Below are 21,141 nucleotides of genomic sequence, written 5' to 3'. Positions count from 1 at the left end.
TTGAGAGGTTCAGCGATCTGCTAGGCAATGAAATGAAAGACAAAGGCCAGACTTGCTGCATTCTTAAAGGCAGGACTGAATTTAAGCGGTGGTTTCTTAAACAATAAAAACGGCATTGAGTATTTTTTTTTATTTCTTTCGATTGTGTTATTCCTTATTTCAATAATAGTTCCATTTTTATATTTTGATTTATAAATATTTGTGCAATCAATATTTCTGTCATTCTTCTCATTTAGATGCCTTTGTTATGGCATTAAAGCATACGAAATACAATTTTGGATCAGCGCCAAGTGCATTTTAGAAATGAGCAACTATTTGAGCTGCTAAAAGAGAATAATATCAAAGGTGGCATTGAGCATCATTAAAGAACGGCATGAGCCAGTTTTAAAAACTTACTGTTATGGAAAAATATGATTTTAACTTCGATTATTTCTGTGATTTTATCAAAGTTATCACCATTTTCTTTAACATCAAAAATGCCTGAACAAAACCGACGGAACCAAAATAGCACGTAATGAGGTGCCACAGTAACGACACCATAAAAATCATTCACAATTTCAGCGGCCTAGGTTTCATTTTCGCCTTTATCAGAGAAAAACTGTAATATGTACCGAATTTTCTCTTTATTCTATAACTCACAACTGAATGGCACAAACAAAAACAGTAACCAAATTTGTTTAGTGTGAAACGTCAGCTTGGCAACGAGCCTAAACTTTAAATTGTTTGTTCGATACTTAACGCGATATCGATCACTACAGCCATTTACCGAGAAAATAATGAATTTCTTGTTTTCCTAAGCAAATATAATTACAGTTCTGAGGTTTCACGTCTTTTCTTCCATACAAACTGCAGACAGGTTCTAATTTCCTTATGAGGGGAAAAAGCCTGGCACCATTAACAAAAAAAAAATTGCTAAAAATCAATGGTGTGGTCACTTGAGTCTTGCATACCCAAAACGTCGCAAAAAGTTCTACTTAAAAAGTGGAAGTGAAGTGTTTTGAGGGAATTTTTAAAATTATATATAAAGTTTGAAACTTTGCGTTATATGGTTCTTCTTGTAGTTGTGTAGGTACATATAAAAAAAGCGATGTGCTTGCACGGAAGTGTATATGAGAGGAGTCGCACGCTTTATTTTCTGGTATCCAGGAGGATTAATTTTGACATAGACATTTTTTGTACCAACTGGCCTAGTTTCACTTCTTAAAAGCCTATAAATAAGGAAATCCATTTGTAATACATATTTTATTGTAATTCATTTAATATTTTATTTTATTTTTATTTATTTTCTTACATTTTACGTTATTCACAAAATTACAAAGTTTAGAAACCATTAGCAAAAAAAATGTTTATAGAGGTAAACGGAAACATTAAGAGTTCATAGGAGTTGTTTTTTTTTATTTGTTTTCAAATATAGCCGGTTCAGATGCGTTTAGAGTTTCTTGGATGGGAGGTATACAAATGCAACAACAACAATCACAGCAGCTAATTGTGAAAAAAACAGCACAAATAAAGCTTTAAACTCAAGACAGCAGCAACGGTGGAAAGGCGATGGAGTCAAAGTTTACGGATGGCGTTACAATAAAGCGAGTTGCTGTGTAAATTTTTTAGATATGTTTCAAGACATTTTCTATATTTGCATTTTTCTTCTTCTTCTTCGTTTTCTTTTTCTACTACAACTTCACAATAAAACTTTTGCGCTACAAAAGCAGGTTAAAGCGTCAACGTTAATATTCCCTAAATGTGTGTGTATATGTGTGTTTTGATGGAGATATTCGCATTGTTGGCACACTAAAGTGAGCCATACAAAATTTCCGCAATGTCATAGTGGAAAACGCGAGTTCTCATGCCTGCTTTTCCATGACTTTCCTTATGCGTGTGTGCGTGTGTGTGTGTCTGATGAGTGTGCGTATGAGTGTTGATGTGTTGGCGTATGCACTCCTTTAGCACTCTGCCGCCTTCCTGCAACTTCTCAAGCATTATTGAGCCCCCAATTCATCGTACTTCTTGAAGATGATGTCGTATACAATGTCGAGTAGTTTATTCCAGGCTTCCGCTTGGCGTTCATTCAGGTTACACGCCTCAGTCAGTACTTCCACAATGGCTGTGCGCAGTTCCTGTGCGAAAGAGGGAATATTATGAGTAAAAATTAATAAAGATAAATGAGTAAAACTGATAAAAAAAATTAAATCCAATTTTTAGGATCTGATTTATATTTACAAATTTTTTTACATGTTTTTAAAGAAGGGATTATTGATTTAATTTTATTTTTGTTTACATTTAAAATGTGCGAAATTTTATTATAAACTTTTTCAAAATTAAAAAAATAAATTGCTGATTTAATTGATGTGCTCTTTAAAACGATTTTGGGTAATTACATATTGTTGTAAATTTTTAAATGTGGAACTTTTTTTAAGCCAGTGAACAAAATTGATTGGCAGTATTGTTTTAATTTGTATTCCGATTCTGCTTATCTAAATTTTTTTATTTCAGTTTTTAGCATCGTCCATGATTTATAAAAATCAAATTATCTAAATGAACTTTTTTTATTTACATATACATTTATTTTCAAAACAAAATTAAGCTAATAATATAATTAATATTTAATAAATATATTTTTAAATTTACACAAATGCCCACTAATTTTTAATACTTTACAATTTTCTAAAATGTTATGAAATCGCCATGGAATCTTAAATTTATTAAATAATCTGATTTTACTTGCACTTCAACAATGTAAGGAGACTTTAAACTTCTTTCAGTAACAAATAACTTTTAAATAATAATTCAACAAAAATTATTAAGAAATGAAATATTGGATTATATTGAATTTAAATTTTTAAACTACATCAACCAATTTAATTTTTTTTTTTACTTTTTTGTAGTTTTCTTAATTTTTATTGAATCAAATTTTAAAACAATGAAAACTTAGGAATTGATTTTAATTTAAATGAATTTTAAAACGACAAAAACTAAATTGAAAATTTTGTAACTTTTTCTTACTTTCTGCAAATTATATTAAATCAATATTTAGTATTTTTTAAAATTTCGATTACAAAAATAAAATAATAAATATTTAAAAACCGGACAAAATTTTCTTAAATAAATTAAATGAACTTTCAATGCTTATTTGAAATTAAATAAAAATCACTTAATTTTAAGTGTCCATGTTTTTCTGAAAATTTTGCATTTATTTTAAATTTGCTCAAATTATCCTAAACCAATATTCAATATTTTTTAAATTTTAACTTTTCAATTTTTTCTTATTTCTCAAGATGAAAATAAAATAATTAAAAATTAGAAAATACAAAATATAATTTCAAAATTTTGGATTTTTTTAATTAGCTCAAATTATGTTAAATCATTTTTTTTATTTTTGGAGACAAAAATAAAATAATTTAAAATTAAAAAACACAAAACATCATTTGAAAATTTTGGATTTTTTAATTTGCTAAAATTATTTTAAATCAATATTAAATATTTTTCCATATATTTTTAACATTTTTCTTATTCTGAAGATACAAGTAAAATAATTTAAAAATAAAAAGCACAAAATATAATTTAAAAATTTTTGATTTTTTTAAATTTGCTGAAGTTATATTAAATCAAGGTTTTTTTAAATTTTTAATTAAATTTTAAATTTGGAGATGAAAATGAAATAGTTATAAAACTAATATGAAAATTTTGTACTCTGTTTTTTTTAATTGTTCAGATTATTTTAAATCAATACTAAATATTTTTTAAGTTTTAATTTGTTCAAATTATTTTGAATCAATATTTCATATATTATAAACTTTGAACCTTTTTTAGTTTTGAAGATAAAAATAAAATAATTTAAAATTATAAGCACACCAAAAAAATTTTAAATTTTGTATATTTGCTTAGATTTAATTCAATCAGCCCTGAATATTTTTAAAATTTTTAATTTATAACTTTGTTTTCTATTTTTGCAATGAAGTAGTAATTTAAAATTAAAAAAGAACTAATTTGAAAATTTTGACAATTTTTTTTTTACTTTTCTTCAACTTAATTGATTTTAACTGTAAAAGAAAGTTTTTAAATTTTTATTTTTTTATTTCCACATTTTTTATTTTTATAGGTTTTTTCGAGTTAGTGTGTGTGTTTTAGGGTGCTTTAAATTTTTAACACTTGTAATATAAAATTTTGCTGCACTTACAAAGTATGCCGGCCTTTCAATGTGATGGCGTTGTACATGCGATCTTGCTATCTCTTGCCAGATTTCTTGAATCTTTTGTAGACCGCCTTCTTCTTCTAGCTGGCTGATTGACTGATCAAAGGTCTTGATAATGCGGCCACAGTGGGCACGGAAGCGTGCGCTATTCTGTAAATGTCAAAGAACAACAAAAATGTAAGCTTTATTTTATACGATTTTTAGAGGGAAGTGGAGCATAATTTTTCTACACACGAAACGAGATATAGGCATGTAAAAATAAAATTAATGAGTTAATGAAATCTCTAATTTTTGTTATGTCAAATTTCGTATCCAACTGAATAAAAGTTTTAAAATTTTAATTTGAAACAAAGAACCCCAAGTTTTAATATCAAAGCGTAAAAGATAAGTGCTTGAAATTTCGCCATATTCAGTTAATTATAGAAACGATTTTGTGACGTCATAAGCTGATTTCGGCAGCAACGAATTGCTTAGCGCAATAAATTTGAATTATAGAACTTCATTTTAATAAAATATTTGAAAAAATCTTGCTTTGAAAACTCGAAGGACAATAAAAATGGCAGAAAAAAAATTATTCAAGATTTGCTTTTTTTTGTTTTTTATTTTCAAAGATTAATTAAAATTATAAAGTTATAAATTTGAATTAACAGAAAAGCATCAAGTTGTGAAAGCAAACATTTTATTAAATTTATATTTTATTTAAATTTATTAAATTTTTAGCCAATTAAGTTAAATAAAAATGCTCAAAATTTCTTAATAACAATTTTATTAAAAGTAAATACATTTTTATTTTTAATACTTTATTTTATATTTTAAAATGTAATTAAAAACATTCAATTATTTTAATTAACTAATTTCATTTTTGTTTTAATTAATTACTTTTATTTTAATTTTAATTAATTACAAACATCGAGTTTTACACCGAAAAGAATTTAAAAAAATCAAATTCTTAAATTTAAATTAAAATAAAAATTTTAATTTAAATAAAAAAAATTAAATCTGTTTAATTAATATGAAATTAGGCAATTAAAATAAAAATAAAATTAATAAACTGTGTATTAATTAAAAAAAATAATTTAATTAATTAATTATCACAATCTGATCAAGAAAATCGCATATTCTATCATTTAAAATTAAAAAAAAAGGAATAATAGTTTCGATACAAAATTGCGATGGTCAGTGAAATAAAGGGTTTTTCAATTGGCGCAGGTCGCTTTTGGCGCCCTGTGGTAGCCATTTTGTTTTGGTGACATCTGTCAAATCTTTTGTTTATTATTCAGTTGTTTATGCCAAATCATCATGGCAAGTTACACGATTGAACAGCACGTTCAAATGATATACCTTTATTATCAAAATGAGTGTTCATTAACGTAAACTTTGCGCGCATTGCGCCCATTTTTCGGTAGACGTGGTGGCCCTTCAAAGTCGACTCTTCAACGTTTGGTGGCCAAATTTGAGACGACCCGGTCAGTAAACAATCAGCCAACACCCGTACGTTCAAGGAACGCAAGATCAGCCGAGAAAATTGCCGCGGTCCGTGAAAGTGTACAGCAGAACCCGAGGCAGTCTATTCCTCGCCATGCACAAGAACTTGGCCTTTCGCAGACTTCAACTTGGCGAACTTTGCGTCGGGACTTGGGCCTACACCCATACAAGATCCAACTGGCCCAGGAGCTCAAAGTTGATGACCATAGACAACGCCGTTTGTTCGCTGACTGGGCTTCGAATCGTTTGGAAGAGAACCCCAGTATTGGGCGAAAAATCATCTTTGGTGACGAGGCGCATTTTTGGATGAATGGCTGTTTTAGCAAACAAAATTGCCGTATATGGGACGACACCAATCCACACGAGGTTCACCAGGTGATAATGCATCCTCAAAAAGTTACCGTTTGGTGTTGATTTTGGGCCGGCGGCGTCATTGGTCCGTACTTTTTTGAAAACGACGTTGGTGAGGCGGTCACCGTCAACAGCGAGCGCTACACAACGATGATAACCAATTTCTTAGGGCCCATATTGAACCATATGGACCTAGACGACATGTGGTTCCAGCAGGACGGCGCTACGTGCCACACAGCAAACGCCACGATTGACGATTTCAACATCTACCCGCCCTTATTGAAAAACCCTTTATTTTTAAGTGATAATTCTTGAAATTTTTAAGAAAAATATTACAAATAATTTTGAGAAAATTTAAAAACCATTGAAAAATGTATCAAAGCTTTTAACTTTTTTAAGTTTTCGATTAACCCCCTGATATGCATATTTTGCTTATCTAAAATCAGAAGCGATTTATTAAACCGAATATTTTTTGCATTGGATTAATAAAGATAGGAATACCGTATAAAATAATTATAAAAAATTGTTGTATGAAAGATATCACTATAAAATTCGAAACAAGTATCAGGTCAGTCCATAAGTTCGTGCGTATTTTACCCATAATTTCACTTTTGTACGATTTTTGCATACAAAAAATTATTCGCGGAATATAACGGAACTATTTATATTTTTCAGCAACACGTGCTTCTATCAGTGATTAACATCACTTGATGTTGAAAAAAAATGGAATCTTCGAACGCGTATAAGGGGCATATTTTGTATTTTGTTTATAAAAGTGGCAAAAATGCAACAACTGCAGCAAAAATAAACACTGTTCACGGAGAGGATACCGCGAGTGTAAGGACTGCGCAAAAGTAGTTTTCAAAATTTCGAAGTGGTAACTACGACGTGGATGATGCCCTGCGCCCTGGTCGTCCTGAAGTCTTTACCTCCGACGCCTTGCTCGAACTCGTGGAAGCTGAGCCAAATTTGACAGTCGATATGATAGCTCAGAGGTTAAATTCATCGCATGGAACAGTTCACAGGCACCTGGTTCAGTTGGGAAAGGTTCCAAAGCTGGGAAAATGGGTTCCGCATAGGTTTCCGCTTGAAAATGAAAGTTTTTTGAACCGTATCGTTACTGGTGATGAAAAATGGGTCCTTTACAATAATCCTGTTCGCAAACGCCAATGGTTAGATAAAGGTGAACCGACCAGAACCGACCCCTAGAGGTGGCCTTCACCCCATAAAGATTCTCCTGTCTATTTGGTGGGATATGGCCGGTATTGTTTATTATGAACTTCTGGAACCAAACCAGACGATAACTGCTGATTATTATTCCCATCAGCTATCAAACCTGAATGGGCACTTAAAAAAATCGACCGTCTTGAGTGAAAAGATGCAAAGTTTTGTTTAACCACGACAACGCAAGACCTCATACCGCAAGGCAAACATTGGCAAGCTGAACGAGCTCAGATGGGAGCTAATGCCGCATCCACCATACTCTCCGGATATTGCACCTTGTGATTATCGCCTTTTCCGTGGACTTCAATCCCTTATGAGTAACAAGAACTACTCCTCAAAAGAAACTATAAAAAGGGATATCGAAGCGTGTTTTGGCTCCAAGGACAAACAATTTTTTGAGCAGGGAATTAAAAAGTTGCCTAAACATTGGGAAGATATTGTAAATAATGAAGGAAAATATATTATTGATTAATAAATACTTTAAACATCTTTTTTATTTATTTTAAAACCACCTTTAAAAAACACACGAACTTATGGACTGACCTGATAATTATAAAAAAATTACACGCCCACATGTATATATTTACTTACATTCAATTCCGCGAGTGGCACATCTCGGAATGGGAATTTTTCCAAATTGGACGGAAATTTTGTAAAGAATCTGACGAGAATCGCTGCGCCAGAGTCGGTTGGTGTAGCGACCGGAATGGCCCAGGTCTTCTTGATCTCAACAATATCTTCAGCGTTCAATGCCATTTTATATTAAGTTTTTTTTTTTTGTATTTCTTATCAAAAATTATTATTTTGTTAAATGTAAGCCTTAGCTTTTCTTTGGTTGTTGCTGAAATAAAGAAATAAATTAATATTAACTGGTAAACTCACATAAAAAATTAAATAATTAAAGGTCAAATATTAAATAAAATTTCTAAACAAACACTGGAATAAAATCATTCTTTCATTTCACAGACTTAATTGTGACATTTTTGTTTTTTGGTTTTTATAGTTGTGCTTTCATCTCTGCATTGCTGTGCGTTTTGAATGAACGTAAAAATCTTTTCTATGTACTTCTGCTAATTGGGAAGTCAATTGAAATTGACATGCTGAACAGCCGTAGAGGCTTGCTGAGGCGCACATCAACTCACACATACACGAATATAAGTTGCACGTGGAACATTTCAAGCCAATCACGAGAGTATGCAACCCGGTAGGGAAGTGAGCTGGTTTAGTTGGCGATCTAACACTGTCGCTGTAGATAATTTTTTATTTTATTTTTTTTTGTGTGTAGATATTTCGTTGGTATGCACAGAATAATATTTTTATTGAATTATTATATTAAAATCATAAAATATATTATTCTCAACAATAACCTACAATAAAAAGTGGTTAATCATTTTCTGCTCCTGAAATCATTTCTTGAGTAAATTCAAGCAACTACAATTAAATCAAATATATTTTAAATGTATAATTTAAAAAGTAAGTTATTCTCTATCGCCTAAACCATAATGTAAATACAGTTATGGTAGCGCTTCATCATATGCCTTTTGTCGTCAGTATAGGATTTCCGGGAGTTCATACAGGTAATTGAATATTGTCGCAAATCTACGATGATCCTACTCCGTCGTTGAAAGCACTAAAATTTTTATTTCAATGCTATAAAATAGAAAATTGTGACATCGAATTTTATAGTGCCCGGAAACATTGGGACTCAAGCTAGAGCGGCTCATCATATGAGTTGAAGCTCCGTGGCATCGAAATAGTATTTTGTGTACCACAAATGCTTTTTGTACGCCACAAAAATAAATCATTTCTGCATCAAATCGTAACAGGAGACAAAAAAACTAGTCCATTATACAAAAATTATTCCTTTTAAGAGAAAATTGTCGCAAACTATCAAAACCTGAGTAATTTTTCATTATTACAATGATAATAAGTCGGCTGCCGTAGTCGAATGGGTTGGTGCGTGACTACCTACTTCGGGAGTGCGTAAGTTCGAATTTCCTTGAAGAAACTGAAAAATGAAAACGTGTATTCTAATAGCAGTTGTTCCTCGGCAGGCAATGGCAAACCTCCGAGTGCATATCTGCCATGAAAAAGCTCCTCATTTATTTAATCCGACATACTTGGCCTCTTTTTACTCTGATTCATATCGACCAATCCAAAATGCTTTTCAAGAAAACGATTTCAAATTCACTTCAACCGAAGTCATCGGAAATATTTAATATTTGTATAATATTTCTTGGTCTCAAATGATACTACTGTGGGCAAAAAGTAAGGTGAATTTATTTGTCAAACTTCGCGGGATTAAAATTTCGCTCCAGTTATTTTTTTCATGAGTTGGCAGCATTGTTAAAATCGTCGGTTGACTGTTAAAGACCTTACTGATATGATCGAAATATCAGAAGGATCTGTGAAAACCATTTTGAAAGACCATTTGGGCCTACGAAAAGTCAAATCTCGTTTGGTACCGAAAACTCTCAATTTCTTGGAAAAAAGTCGTCGCATTGATGTGTGTGAAACAATGCTTTCAGACTATCAGGACAAGCTCAAATGCATCATTACGGGAGATGAGACTTCTATTTATGCTTAAGACCCTGAAACAACCGACCAATCAAGCGAATATTGCGCTAAAGGCGAGGCCAGACCGAAAAGAACACGTCAAAGTCGTTCAAAAATTAAGGTAATGATGACAATTTTTTTCGATTTTCGTGGTGTGGTGCACTATGAACTCATTCCACCTGGCCAAACTGTTAATAAGGAATATTATTTGAGCGTTATGCGTCGTTTACATGAAGAAATTCGTCTAAAAAGGCCAGAATGATGGGCCAACAACTCTTGGTTTTTGCATCACCATAATGCACCGTCTCACACCGCAACCACCGTATTCGCCTGATTTGGCTCCGTGTGACTTCTGGTTATTCCCAAAACTCAAGAGACCACTCCGGGGAACGCGTTTCGAGTCGATTGAGGAAATAAAAGCTGAATCGAAGAAGGTGCTGATGACTATACCGGAAATGGACTATTTGGCATGTTTCGGGGATTGGAAAATTCGTTGACATAAGTGTATTTCATCGAGAGGGGATTATTTTGAAGAGGATGAAATTGATTTACAAGAATAAATAAAGATTTTTCATTTTACAACCAAGTTCACCTTACTTAATATACTTTTGCCCACAGTAGTAAATGGCAAGCTATCCATAAATAATTAGAGAGGTTTCAAAGCGTTATAAATTCTAATGCGCAATATTTTGAAAAATAGTGACGGAGAAAAGAAAGTGTCGCATTGGAATTCATAGTTGTAGATCAAATAGGTATTGCATGCCCTTTTTGGTCCTACAGGGAGTTTTGATATACTCGTGTAGACACACTTAACCTAGCAGACAGCTGTTCAGTTAAGCCTAATGTAAGCATTCCATTTTCATTAATGTCACTGTAGGTGAATGCAAAAGTGTGGTAGCAAAAGAACTTTTCAGCAAAGTGCTTAAATTTTTGTGAATAATACATACATATATAAGTAATAAAGGATGGGCCAATGGCAGACTTTTTTTAAAATCATACGAAACTGAGAGTCGTTTCGCACCAGAAAAGAGTGGAAAAAATTCGAAGGCTTTTGTGGCTAAACAATTTTTGTTAAATAATTTATTATGGTACAAATGCTTAAGAAATAAAATAAAATAAAAAATTCAATATCATCACCCGTGAGAAATGTATGGATTTATACTTGAGAAACGTCTAGCGCTATTCGACATTTCCAAAGTGATTGTATTACTCAAATTCTGTGTTTATTCGAAATAAATTTCGAGCTATGTGAATTTTCACCTCAGCGTCTTTCTTGACCAATAAAAATGGAGCCATAAGCACGAAAATTTTCGGATATGAATTTGGGCAATTTTGGTTTCAGTGGCCATCAATCGCACACATGCCAAGTGATTCAAATATTTTTTGACATTGTCGTCGATTATTCTGACAATTGGTTTATTCGTAGGCTTGAGTGTTATAAGAAATGGAAGGAATTTTGGAAAAAATTGTTATTTTGAGATTTATTCAGTACAAAAAATTTTGGTATCAACATCAATTAAAAAATTAAAAAAAAAAAGCTTTGAAAATATTTAATTATTATTCGTATTTTTAATTATTCGTAGGCTTGAGTATAACAAGAAGTAAAATGAAGGAATTAAAAAAACAATAACGTATGGCGCAGAAGCATGGACGATGACAACATCCGATGAAGCGACGCTTGGAGTGCTTGAGAGAAAGATTCTGCGCAAGATTTTTGGACCTTTGCACGTTGGCAGCGGCGAATATCGCAGGCGATGGAACGATGAGCTGTATGAGCTGTTGTCCGAATACAAACGGTCCGGCTCTGAAAGTATTCGATGCGGTACCAGCTGGTGGTAGCAGAGGAATAGGAAGGCCTCCTCTGCGTTGGAAAGATCAGGTGGAGAAGGACTTGGCTTCCCTTGGTGTGTCCAATTGGCGCCGGTTAGCACGAGAAAGAAACGACTGGCGCGCTTTGTTAAGCTCCGCCAAAATCGCGCAAGCGGTTATAGCGCCAATTAAGAAGAAGAAGAAGATTTTGAGATTTATTCAACACTGAAAATTTTAAAATAGAGTATTTAAATTGAAATATCTTCAGCTTTTTTATAATTGTTATTAATTTTTTTTAATTGTTTAAGATGGAATTTACTTAAAAAAAAATCCTTTGAAAGAATTCTTTTCTTTTAATAAAAATTAAAAAAAAACGTTAAATATAATTTTTTGTTAAAAATTTCTGTCAAGAAATGTTTCCTTTGCCATTTTTGACACTTACAGTGAGTCAGTGAAAAACATATTCTACCATATCTGCCTACTAATATAGTTCTGGTTTACTGTTTCACTGTATGTATTGAAAAATTATAGGAATCCCACTATAAAACTTTCAGGAATTACTTTGCAGAAAAAAAAAATCTGAATTGTTTTTCAAAAATGGCAACAACAAAAAGTAAAAACAAGAATATTTTTTTCCAACAAAAAGATGCTTTCCAAAACCATATTTCATATTAAAAACAAATTTAAAAAAATGTTGAAAAACACCGAATATATTACGCTTTGAAAAACTGTATGTGAAAATTACCAACATCGAATACATTCTAAAGTTATTCAATTGTTTTAAAAATTTTTCAGTTTAATTCTTATTATACTTAAATCTTATATCTTAACCAATTTTTAGAGGCATTGACGACAATGCCCAAAATACTTGCATCACTTGACATATAATCTCCCCAAACTCACGATTTCCCGATTTCTCTCAAAGCATTATTAGAATTAGTATTCGCATTTTATCAAACCTTATACTGAAATAAAATTATCATTTCGAATTACCCAAATCATTTCTACCGGACATATCTAAGATTTCTTATTTTTATACTTCAGTCATCCATCTGCCAGTTGAAACCTTTCATAGATTAACTTAATATCAACTCTGTAGTTATATTGAAAACTTGAAATTTTCAAGAGGCACTTAACCAGCCCTCTTGATATTACACTCTCCGCTCTAAGCAAACAATTTTTGTGTAGCGAATTCTTGGAAATGTTTTAGAAAATGAGTACTTTCAGTGATTTATTAAGTACCACTTACTGCATATTCATAAGTTAAACTAACTTAACTCGTCAATGTCATAGTTCTTCTCAAAAAGTACAAAATAATAACAAGAAGTTTATCATTTGCGTTAGTCAATTTAGGTTTATGTGTTATTACGATTGTCACTTCTCCTCACTCACATTCTTTGCTTTTGTAGTACTTTTCCTCTACAGCAGCACTTTATTATTGCTGGCATTATTATAAATTCTTATGCTGTTCATGTTGCTGCCAGTAAGTCTAGTAATCAATCTCCTTGGCAATTTGCCAGCCAACGGTAAGGCTGACCGTCAGCCAGCGCGCAACAGAGAGGAGAAATTATGTTATACGCGTGAGTGCAGATGGCACGTGAAAAGTAGGTGCTCGGCTACAGCCGTTAACCACTGCGTAGTTGGAAATTGGCTAAGGATACTTGTGGTTGGTTAGCTGTCATTAGCCGTTGGTTACTTGCAGGTGGAAGTAACCTCCAACTGGCAGGCAATCAACTTGTTGAGGGTCAGTGGAACAGATAAAATAATCAATCTAAAAGGCGTATTGATGTTAGCATCAACTTGATGGAATGCAAAATTAATGAATTAATAAATAAAAATAAATAAGAAGAGAAAACTGTTCGGTATGTATCAGTTTGTACCAAGAAATGAATGAAATTAAAGCAATAAAAACATGCAGTGGTAAGGATGCCTCTCAATGAACTTAATAAATGCAAAATAAACTGTTGAGTGGTTTTGAAGTTTTATGAAAATTTAACCTTAAGCAGGCAGCAAATTTCACTAAATGGTGTGGTTTTGAGTTGCTTTACGAAAACAAGGAAAGGCAAGGGATAATGCAGCCAGACTTAACCTTCCTTTCAATCCCATCTGAAAGAAAGTCTTTTCCACTTTTCATGCGAATGTTTAGGCCTCGCCAGAGCAAAACTTTGCTCTTTCTGCAAGCCTCTCTAACAGCCAATCAATGTATTCTCTTGCATTGAGATAAAAAGTTTGCTGCTATGCTTGGATTTCACGAAATGGATCTCACTCAAAGAACAAACAAAAACCAAAAAAACAGCAACACCTAGACGTCACACAAGGACAATGTTAGTAAAACGGTGCTAGACGCTATTTAGGATTATTTCAATAGAAATACTCAATCACTTCAGCAACAGCAACAACGAAAACGAATAACCATTTGACTTTTTATGAACCAATACTGCGTTAAATAACTATGGCACAAGGACTTAGGGAAATGTTTCGAAAATTCATTTTATTCCAATTTATTTTTAATAATTTTTTTAAGAAAATATGTTTATAGTTTCCTATAAAAACCAAATAAATCCAAGTTAAAAATTTGTGCAAGCTTAAAACTTCATTAAAATGTCACATTTTTTAATCAGAATTTTAAGAAAAATTTCGAAAGTACGCATTATATTTTGTAATAATAAAATGCTAATTTTAAGTGGCTCAAAGATTGCCCTGATTTTTAACATTTTTTTTTCTTTTGAGACAGTCGTGTAAATTTTTTTCAATGCAAAAAAGGCTCGTATTTCCTTATATGATGCAAAATGCCTAAAACCGTCAATAAAAATTATCAAAAATCAACACAATTTTGGAACTACTATAAAACTGCTTACTTAGTATTTTCCTAAAGATGATAATCACCAGCTTATTGCAGTAAACGATTTTGTTGATATTGGAGCTGAGTTTGATATTCAGTGGTCCCAACTTCGCGGGCTGATTAGTTGTGTTATACCCAGCAAAAATCTCCGTGTTCAGAATCCACTTTATCTCTATGTGCTAACACCCAATCATCTTTCTCGTGCAAAAATCTCAAAAAAAGTACTGATTTATCATCTCCGAGAACTGTTTTTAAATCTCCCATAGACGCTCTGTGCGGTCTGTGGGAAATACCTGTCATGCCATTGGCTAAATAAATCGAAATGAAAATTCAAAATACACTTAACTCTTTAATAACACAGGTAAGTTACAGCAGCTAAAGGGCTAAGGTCTGAAGGGTTAACCTCACCATTTAGAGAGTGCCAAGATTTATGAAAACCTACATATTTTATATGCCACTTAGCATTGTAGGTAGAAAACAAAACATTTTCGTTTTCTTTAAATTCATAAAATATGCGGTGTGGCTAACATTTCCAATCAACTGCTAGTCAATTTACACCTGAACGATATCTCTGTGTATACTTAACACATCAGGTGTTAATATCCTGCAGACAGCACACAATCAAACGCACACACGTATCTCAAATGTAAGCAAATACCTGTACACATCGTGCTTGCTCTACTCATACATGCATCCTTTGCTCACACATTTCTCCTCTGCTCACACATTCCTCCGTTACTCTTCTTGATCGAGTGCACATGGATAGGTATATTGAGAGAGCTGCTCGTTTTCTTTGTTTTTATTATAAGGGGTAGGGGTATGTATGTGGACAAGCAATTGCTCTGTGTATGCATTCACAAGTGTTTGTGTTTGTATGTGTGCACGTATGTGTATAGTAATATATCTGGCACTGCTTGTGCTCTGTATCAAATCAAGCAGAAAGCAAATGCATTCAGTGCGCTTTTAATTAAATTATGCATACAAATTTGCTGACGGCCAGATTTCATGGCTTGGAATTAATTTCACTTATGGATGAAGAAATCACAGCAACATTAATAATCTCTGCAGAGAAATCTATTGGTTTCTGGCGTGATGCTGATATAATAATTTTCCAACCATAATTAATTCGTATTGCAAAGATCAACCAGAAGGTTTTGAAAATTATTTTAAATAACTTTTAAGAGATCTTCTAGTGGTCTTTCTACACAATACGCAACCCACTGAACAAGAATTTGGACTATCGTTTGGTCTGCGCACTTATATACCAATTTGATATGGGTTTTCTCATTTTGGGGTAAGGTACATATTTCTATTGCGATATTATCATAAAAAGTATGAAATTTAGATATAGATATGTAAGTAGCACTCATGTATTTTATAGTGCGGTCGGAAAATGAGTTTCAAATGAAGAGCTGTAATTTACAAATGATTTTTTAAGAGCAGCTTTTCTCATGGCAGAATTACACTTTACCTACCCTTTGGTGTTTCGTGCTTGGTCATCTACACAGTAGATTATGTTTGTGTTTTCGTGATTTCCGAAACTGAATTTGGCAATGAAATGAAAGTGTCATGCCATGGCATATTCCTAAGAAGAACATAGATATCATCCAAAATTATGCAGTGAAACAAAAAGGGAATAAAATGATTGTATCACTGATTATGTCCAAAAAGTTAGAGTTTATTTCAGGGAAAATGTGTATTAGGCTAAAATATAGAAAATATTATAGATAGTTGAAATTATAAACCTGCATACTTTCCAGCAGCAAACAAACAGTAAATTTATTCTTAACCTGCAAAAAGAAGAAGTGACTTTTAACTGATCTCAATAAAATTTTGTCGGCTCTAAATGAGGTGAGAGCAATGTGGCGCTGCAGCTTTAACCTTCGTCATATTTTATTTCAGGGCTCTTTACTTGTACCAAATACTATAAGTAATTTTGCTTCGTTTATAACAGAAAAATTCCTTACTATTATTTTTTTAAAATTCCGTTATATTTTTTTTTTAAATACTTTTAATCGAGTGCGCCGCATGATGTCTAATTTTTTGTCAACAGGTTTGTGCAATAAAGTAAGCATAGAGCTACTACACTGCTTCACATTCTCTCCTTGAAATATAACCTAAAACAACATAGTTTATTGACACTTTGATTATCTCTAAAGGTCCGGGCTTGGCTGCTAGGCGACTAAGGTCGCTAAGCGCTCATTACTTCGACAGGCTGCGGCAGTGCTGCAATCTAAGTCCCATCAACCTTCTCCTTTACATCAAGAGCTCTGGTTAGTTATAGATATCTGCACAATGGTATCAACACGGCGCTTTAGCGCTACTTGAGGAGTGCCAAACGAGTACTTCAACCATTTCACCTACCTACCACTATTATCCCGTTTACCAGGAAAAGGGTTCTAAATATACCCACCCTGGGAGTAAATGGAATATACGCACCTCTAAAGGAAGTGGGAATCTAGGAATTATCTTGGATAGAAGACTAACTTGGGAGGCCCACCTATACTCAATAATAAAAAAGGCAACGAAATACCTTTGGACAACAAAACAACTCTTGGGTCTGAACCCTTAAAAAACCTTCTGCATCTACACCCAAATGGTAAGAGCTATTGTACTATATGGGGCTTTGGTATGGTGGGTGAAAACAAATCAGTCTACTGCTATATCAAAACGGTGTAAACTACAAAGGCTGGCATGCCTAAGTATAACAGGGGCCATGAGAACTACCCCAACTATTGGCATGGATGCGCATTTAAATTTACCACCGCTACATTTAGCAATATAAGAGAATACTACTATACAATATCTTGAACAGAGTTCAACATGCAGTATGCATAACCCAGGTGAATGACCACACGGAACCCGTACTCAATTTTATAAAGATATATAAGGTTATCTTCCCATCTAGGGAAGAGTGGAACACTAACCCAACATGGATAAATGATGACTCACAAAAATGGTTCCAAAACGCTCCAAAGTGTAGGAGGAATAATAGTGGGGCCTAGAGCACACAAATCCCTAACACTAAGTACAGATGCCACAATTTTCCATGCGGAGCTCTTCGCCATAATGGAAACAGTGCAAATCATATCCAAAAGATGTTTCGATAGAGTGTAACAAGGGTCCTAATAGAGTGTAACAATTCACTCAAAAAATTGGCCACTCATAATCAGGTCTCACTGATTTGGGGACATAGAACCAGGACATGAGGGACTCGAAGAAAACGAGAAGGCAGACTTTTATGCCTAAAAAGGGCAGAAGGGCTATTTATTGGACCAACCCCATTTTTCGCCTTGAACAAAAATAATATAAAACAGGAAACCAAACTAAAACCAGGGAACAGTGGAACGGCACAAGCGGCCTTAATCACTCGAAAAAAGTTTTGAGCTTCAATGCCAACAGAGCAAAATCTGTTCTAAGCCTAGATAAGAAGGGCCTCAGATTACTCTGTGGTGCACTTACAGGTCACTTTGCCTGTAATAAACACTTTAACACAATAGGGTTATCTAGTACAGCATTACGCAGATTCTGCTGTGATGAAGAGGAGTCTATGGAAGACTTTATCACCAACTGTGTGGTATTAGGCCACAGGAGACACAGAATTCTGGTATCGTACCTACTAGAGGAGGAAGACCAACAACTGCTCCCTCCTAAGGAGCTGGTTCGATTCCTCGGTATACTGAATGATTATAATTAAGTATTTAGGGACGCATAATAGATCAATCTGGTCGCATTGCATAGAGGCCTTAGCATAACCCGTACAGCCATTACCATTACTATTATTTACTTGTTTAGTACTCGCTGTATTGGCGGGTATAGTTCGGTATTTAGCATAACTTTTCATTCAATTGTTGATGGAAGTCTTACCTATAAGACAGAACAAGTGAAGGGACAGACAATCAAACTTCTCCCTATCAGAAATGAACTTAAAGCTTCTCTTATCCTGCCGTGAGGCAACTACTATTTGAAACAAAATTTCTACAATTTTCACTAAAACAATCAGTGTTGGCTAATATGACTCCTGATAGCACTCAGACTCTTGACAATAACCTCTTTGATCAGACACAAGATTATAAAAATAATTTATCTTGTCCGTTTTGTTTAAAGATGAATCTCCAAGGACTTGTGATGATCACCGCAAGGGACTTTTGGAGAATCGGGCTCCACACAAACAGCGATAACTTTTACAATTATTAATTTTTTGTTTGTTTGAAATTTTGCTAAATTTTGTATTTTTGTAAAATAAAGCAATTGACTAGCAAAAAAAGTTATTGAAAATAATCATGTTTTCGGGCCTCTGGCTACCTCTAACAACTTAAGAAGTGACCGTATTGGCTTCTTGCCACCACAAGATCTATTCAGATTTCTTCGGAGGCCGCGTAGATTTCAAGAAAATTAAAAACCGAGTGCAGTACAATGGACTTAATATTGTCTTAGTGCTGTACTTGCTATTTTGTCCCGACAAAAAAAATAATAGTAACCGTTTCCATGTGCAAAATATTCATGTGAGCCGAGCCACTGTAGATGTGATTGTAATATTTTTCTAAGAAAAGGGTTAATAGCATAGCTCGCTGTCTCCCACAGCATATAAGTAAATCCAATAATGATACCGCAGTGAATGCGATTTTCGCATTTTTTTATACTTATATTTTTTTCTTTTATTTATCTTATCAAGATTATTTCACATTTCATTTATGTAGATGCATTTGTGTGTCTGTAAACAAATAAGGCGTAGAAGGCCATGACAACATCTGTGGGTCTGTGTTGCACGTGAAGATTTACAAACGCACACATCCACACGCTTCAACGTTGATTTCACCTTCAACGCTCTGAACTTTATATTATATGCTGATTTATTTATTTATCTTTCATTTTTCTTCTTGTTTATATCGCTTGGAGGCAAAACGCGCTGTGAGCGAAAAATGCACTTTGTTTGATGCGCAACTTAACATGAAAAAAACTTAAGCAAATGTAATATGCCTTTGCGAAGACACGAGTGTGGATGCTTACACGTATATATTTATATGTATATACAATACATGGATATGTGTGTGTTTTTATTTAAGCTTGCCTGTGTGTGCGAAAGTACACACGCCATATGCACATTAAATAAGTTTTTTTTTTTTGAATTTAAGTATTTCTTCTAGCTGCAGGCGCATTGTTGTTGCCACTTTAAGACTGAGCGTATAAACATGCCGCAGAAAGGAGAGAAAATCAAGAAAATCACAAACAAAAACAAGCAACGCAAATGAAAACAACGCAACAGCCTCAACACCACCAGCAACACCATCACCACCCACACCACCACCGCAAAGCACAAGACACAAGGACACACTTTGCAGAAATCTATAAAATTTAAGTGTAAGCGTCTGGCGTGCTTGTACCATTCCAACAATCGCTCTTACTGATATATCACTTTCCATTTTCGAGGACAAATATTTTCGCTTTTATGCTTTTGTTTATGTAGTTGTTGGTTTTCAAGCGCATGCAAAATCAGCTGTTCCGCCTTAAGGCATGCTTTAGCTGGATTCACACGCTTTAAATTTCGCTTTAAATTTCATTTTCCACTTTACACAAATGCCGTTTGTATTATTCGCATGTATTTAGCAAAGCGTCTATTGTTGGTGTTACGCTACTACTTTGCCATTCGTCAACGGCCGCATTGACAAGCCCCTTTTAGTTGTGTTTTTCACCCCATTTGAATACGCGCATTTACTTATTTACTTAATTTATTGGTGTTGTTTTTTTCCGGTTGATTTCCGCATTGCTTTGCTTCAATATTTTCGCGTTTTTACACATTTATGCTCGGCCATTGATTCCCTTTAATTTGCTTATTTTTGTTATTCTTCCGTTTTATCAATTGCTTTTACCTTCAACTTTGCCGCGAACTGTGAGCAAATTTCTTCTTTGCAAGTAATTTATAGTATTTTGACTGTTTTTAATATAATTTTTTTCTTCTTTAGGTTCCCTTTATTATTACAATTAACACTTGACTTTCGTTCTGCTATTCATTAACAACTATTGTTGCCTCGGTTTGCTGACGCTTTGTTTTTCAGCATTAAATCCATGCACTGTGTACCGACCACCGTCTGCTGTTCGCGTCGTCCACACTCGTATCCATGTAAATTTGCACTGATTCTGCTGTAATCAATTTGACTTAGGAAAAGTCACTTTCTCTCTCGCACGCGCTCTATAAATCTCTCTGAAAACAACAAAGCTGCGGAGATTGTGATAACTTTCTTATCTGATGGAAGGGGTTGCTAAATCACTTAAATTTAAAAAGTTTAACAAAGCCTCAAAAAGCTTCCATTCAAATTGATCACAACCAACTGCAAATGATTTTTTCCGACTCCTTGTTCATGACCCTTTCTCAGGTATAGAGGGTCATATAGGTATTATTTTATTTGCTGAGCTATGATAGCTTCTCAATTAAGCCACATATTCAAAATATTACCCACTAATTTTGCTTTATATGCGGAGCTTAAGCGAACGACATTTGAATAGTTCTGTTGCATCCATGGACTTTTGTGTTTTTTTTTCATTAAAAGAGTTTAAGAGTTTATGCTCAGGCCACAATAAGTGTTATATCGAATCGTTCTGTATCAAATTACAAAGTGATAGTCCCATAGGATAGGATAGCTTGGAAAGGACATCTTTTAAATTTATATTCTGCCAATATATCATA

At 33.5% G+C, this 21,141-nt stretch overlaps 1 protein-coding gene across 3 annotated transcripts in view; it reads right to left on the bottom strand.

The window, feature by feature from the left end:
* Positions 1-1,238: 1,238 nt before the first annotated feature.
* The window catches only part of LOC128871553 (cytoglobin-1-like), a 45,232-nt gene continuing 25,329 nt past the window's right edge, over positions 1,239-21,141 (bottom strand). For 2 of the 3 annotated variants that reach the window (XM_054113399.1, XM_054113401.1), the window contains exons 3-5: positions 7,841-8,090; positions 4,175-4,339; positions 1,239-2,114 (exon numbers count right to left, since the gene is read on the bottom strand). In XM_054113399.1, the coding sequence (XP_053969374.1) occupies positions 1,977-2,114; positions 4,175-4,339; positions 7,841-8,005 (468 nt within the window). In that variant the 5' untranslated portion in view covers positions 8,006-8,090 and the 3' untranslated portion in view covers positions 1,239-1,976. Of the gene's footprint in view, positions 2,115-4,174; positions 4,340-7,840; positions 8,091-20,326; positions 20,596-21,141 lie in introns of those variants that run through there. The other variant, XM_054113400.1, reaches the window with a different exon arrangement.

Source organism: Anastrepha ludens, chromosome 2 (assembly GCF_028408465.1).
Source record: "Anastrepha ludens isolate Willacy chromosome 2, idAnaLude1.1, whole genome shotgun sequence".
NCBI classification, from domain to species: Eukaryota; Metazoa; Arthropoda; class Insecta; order Diptera; family Tephritidae; genus Anastrepha; species Anastrepha ludens.
Note: the sequence above shows the minus strand (reverse complement) of the source record. Positions and strands in the feature narration are given on the sequence as shown.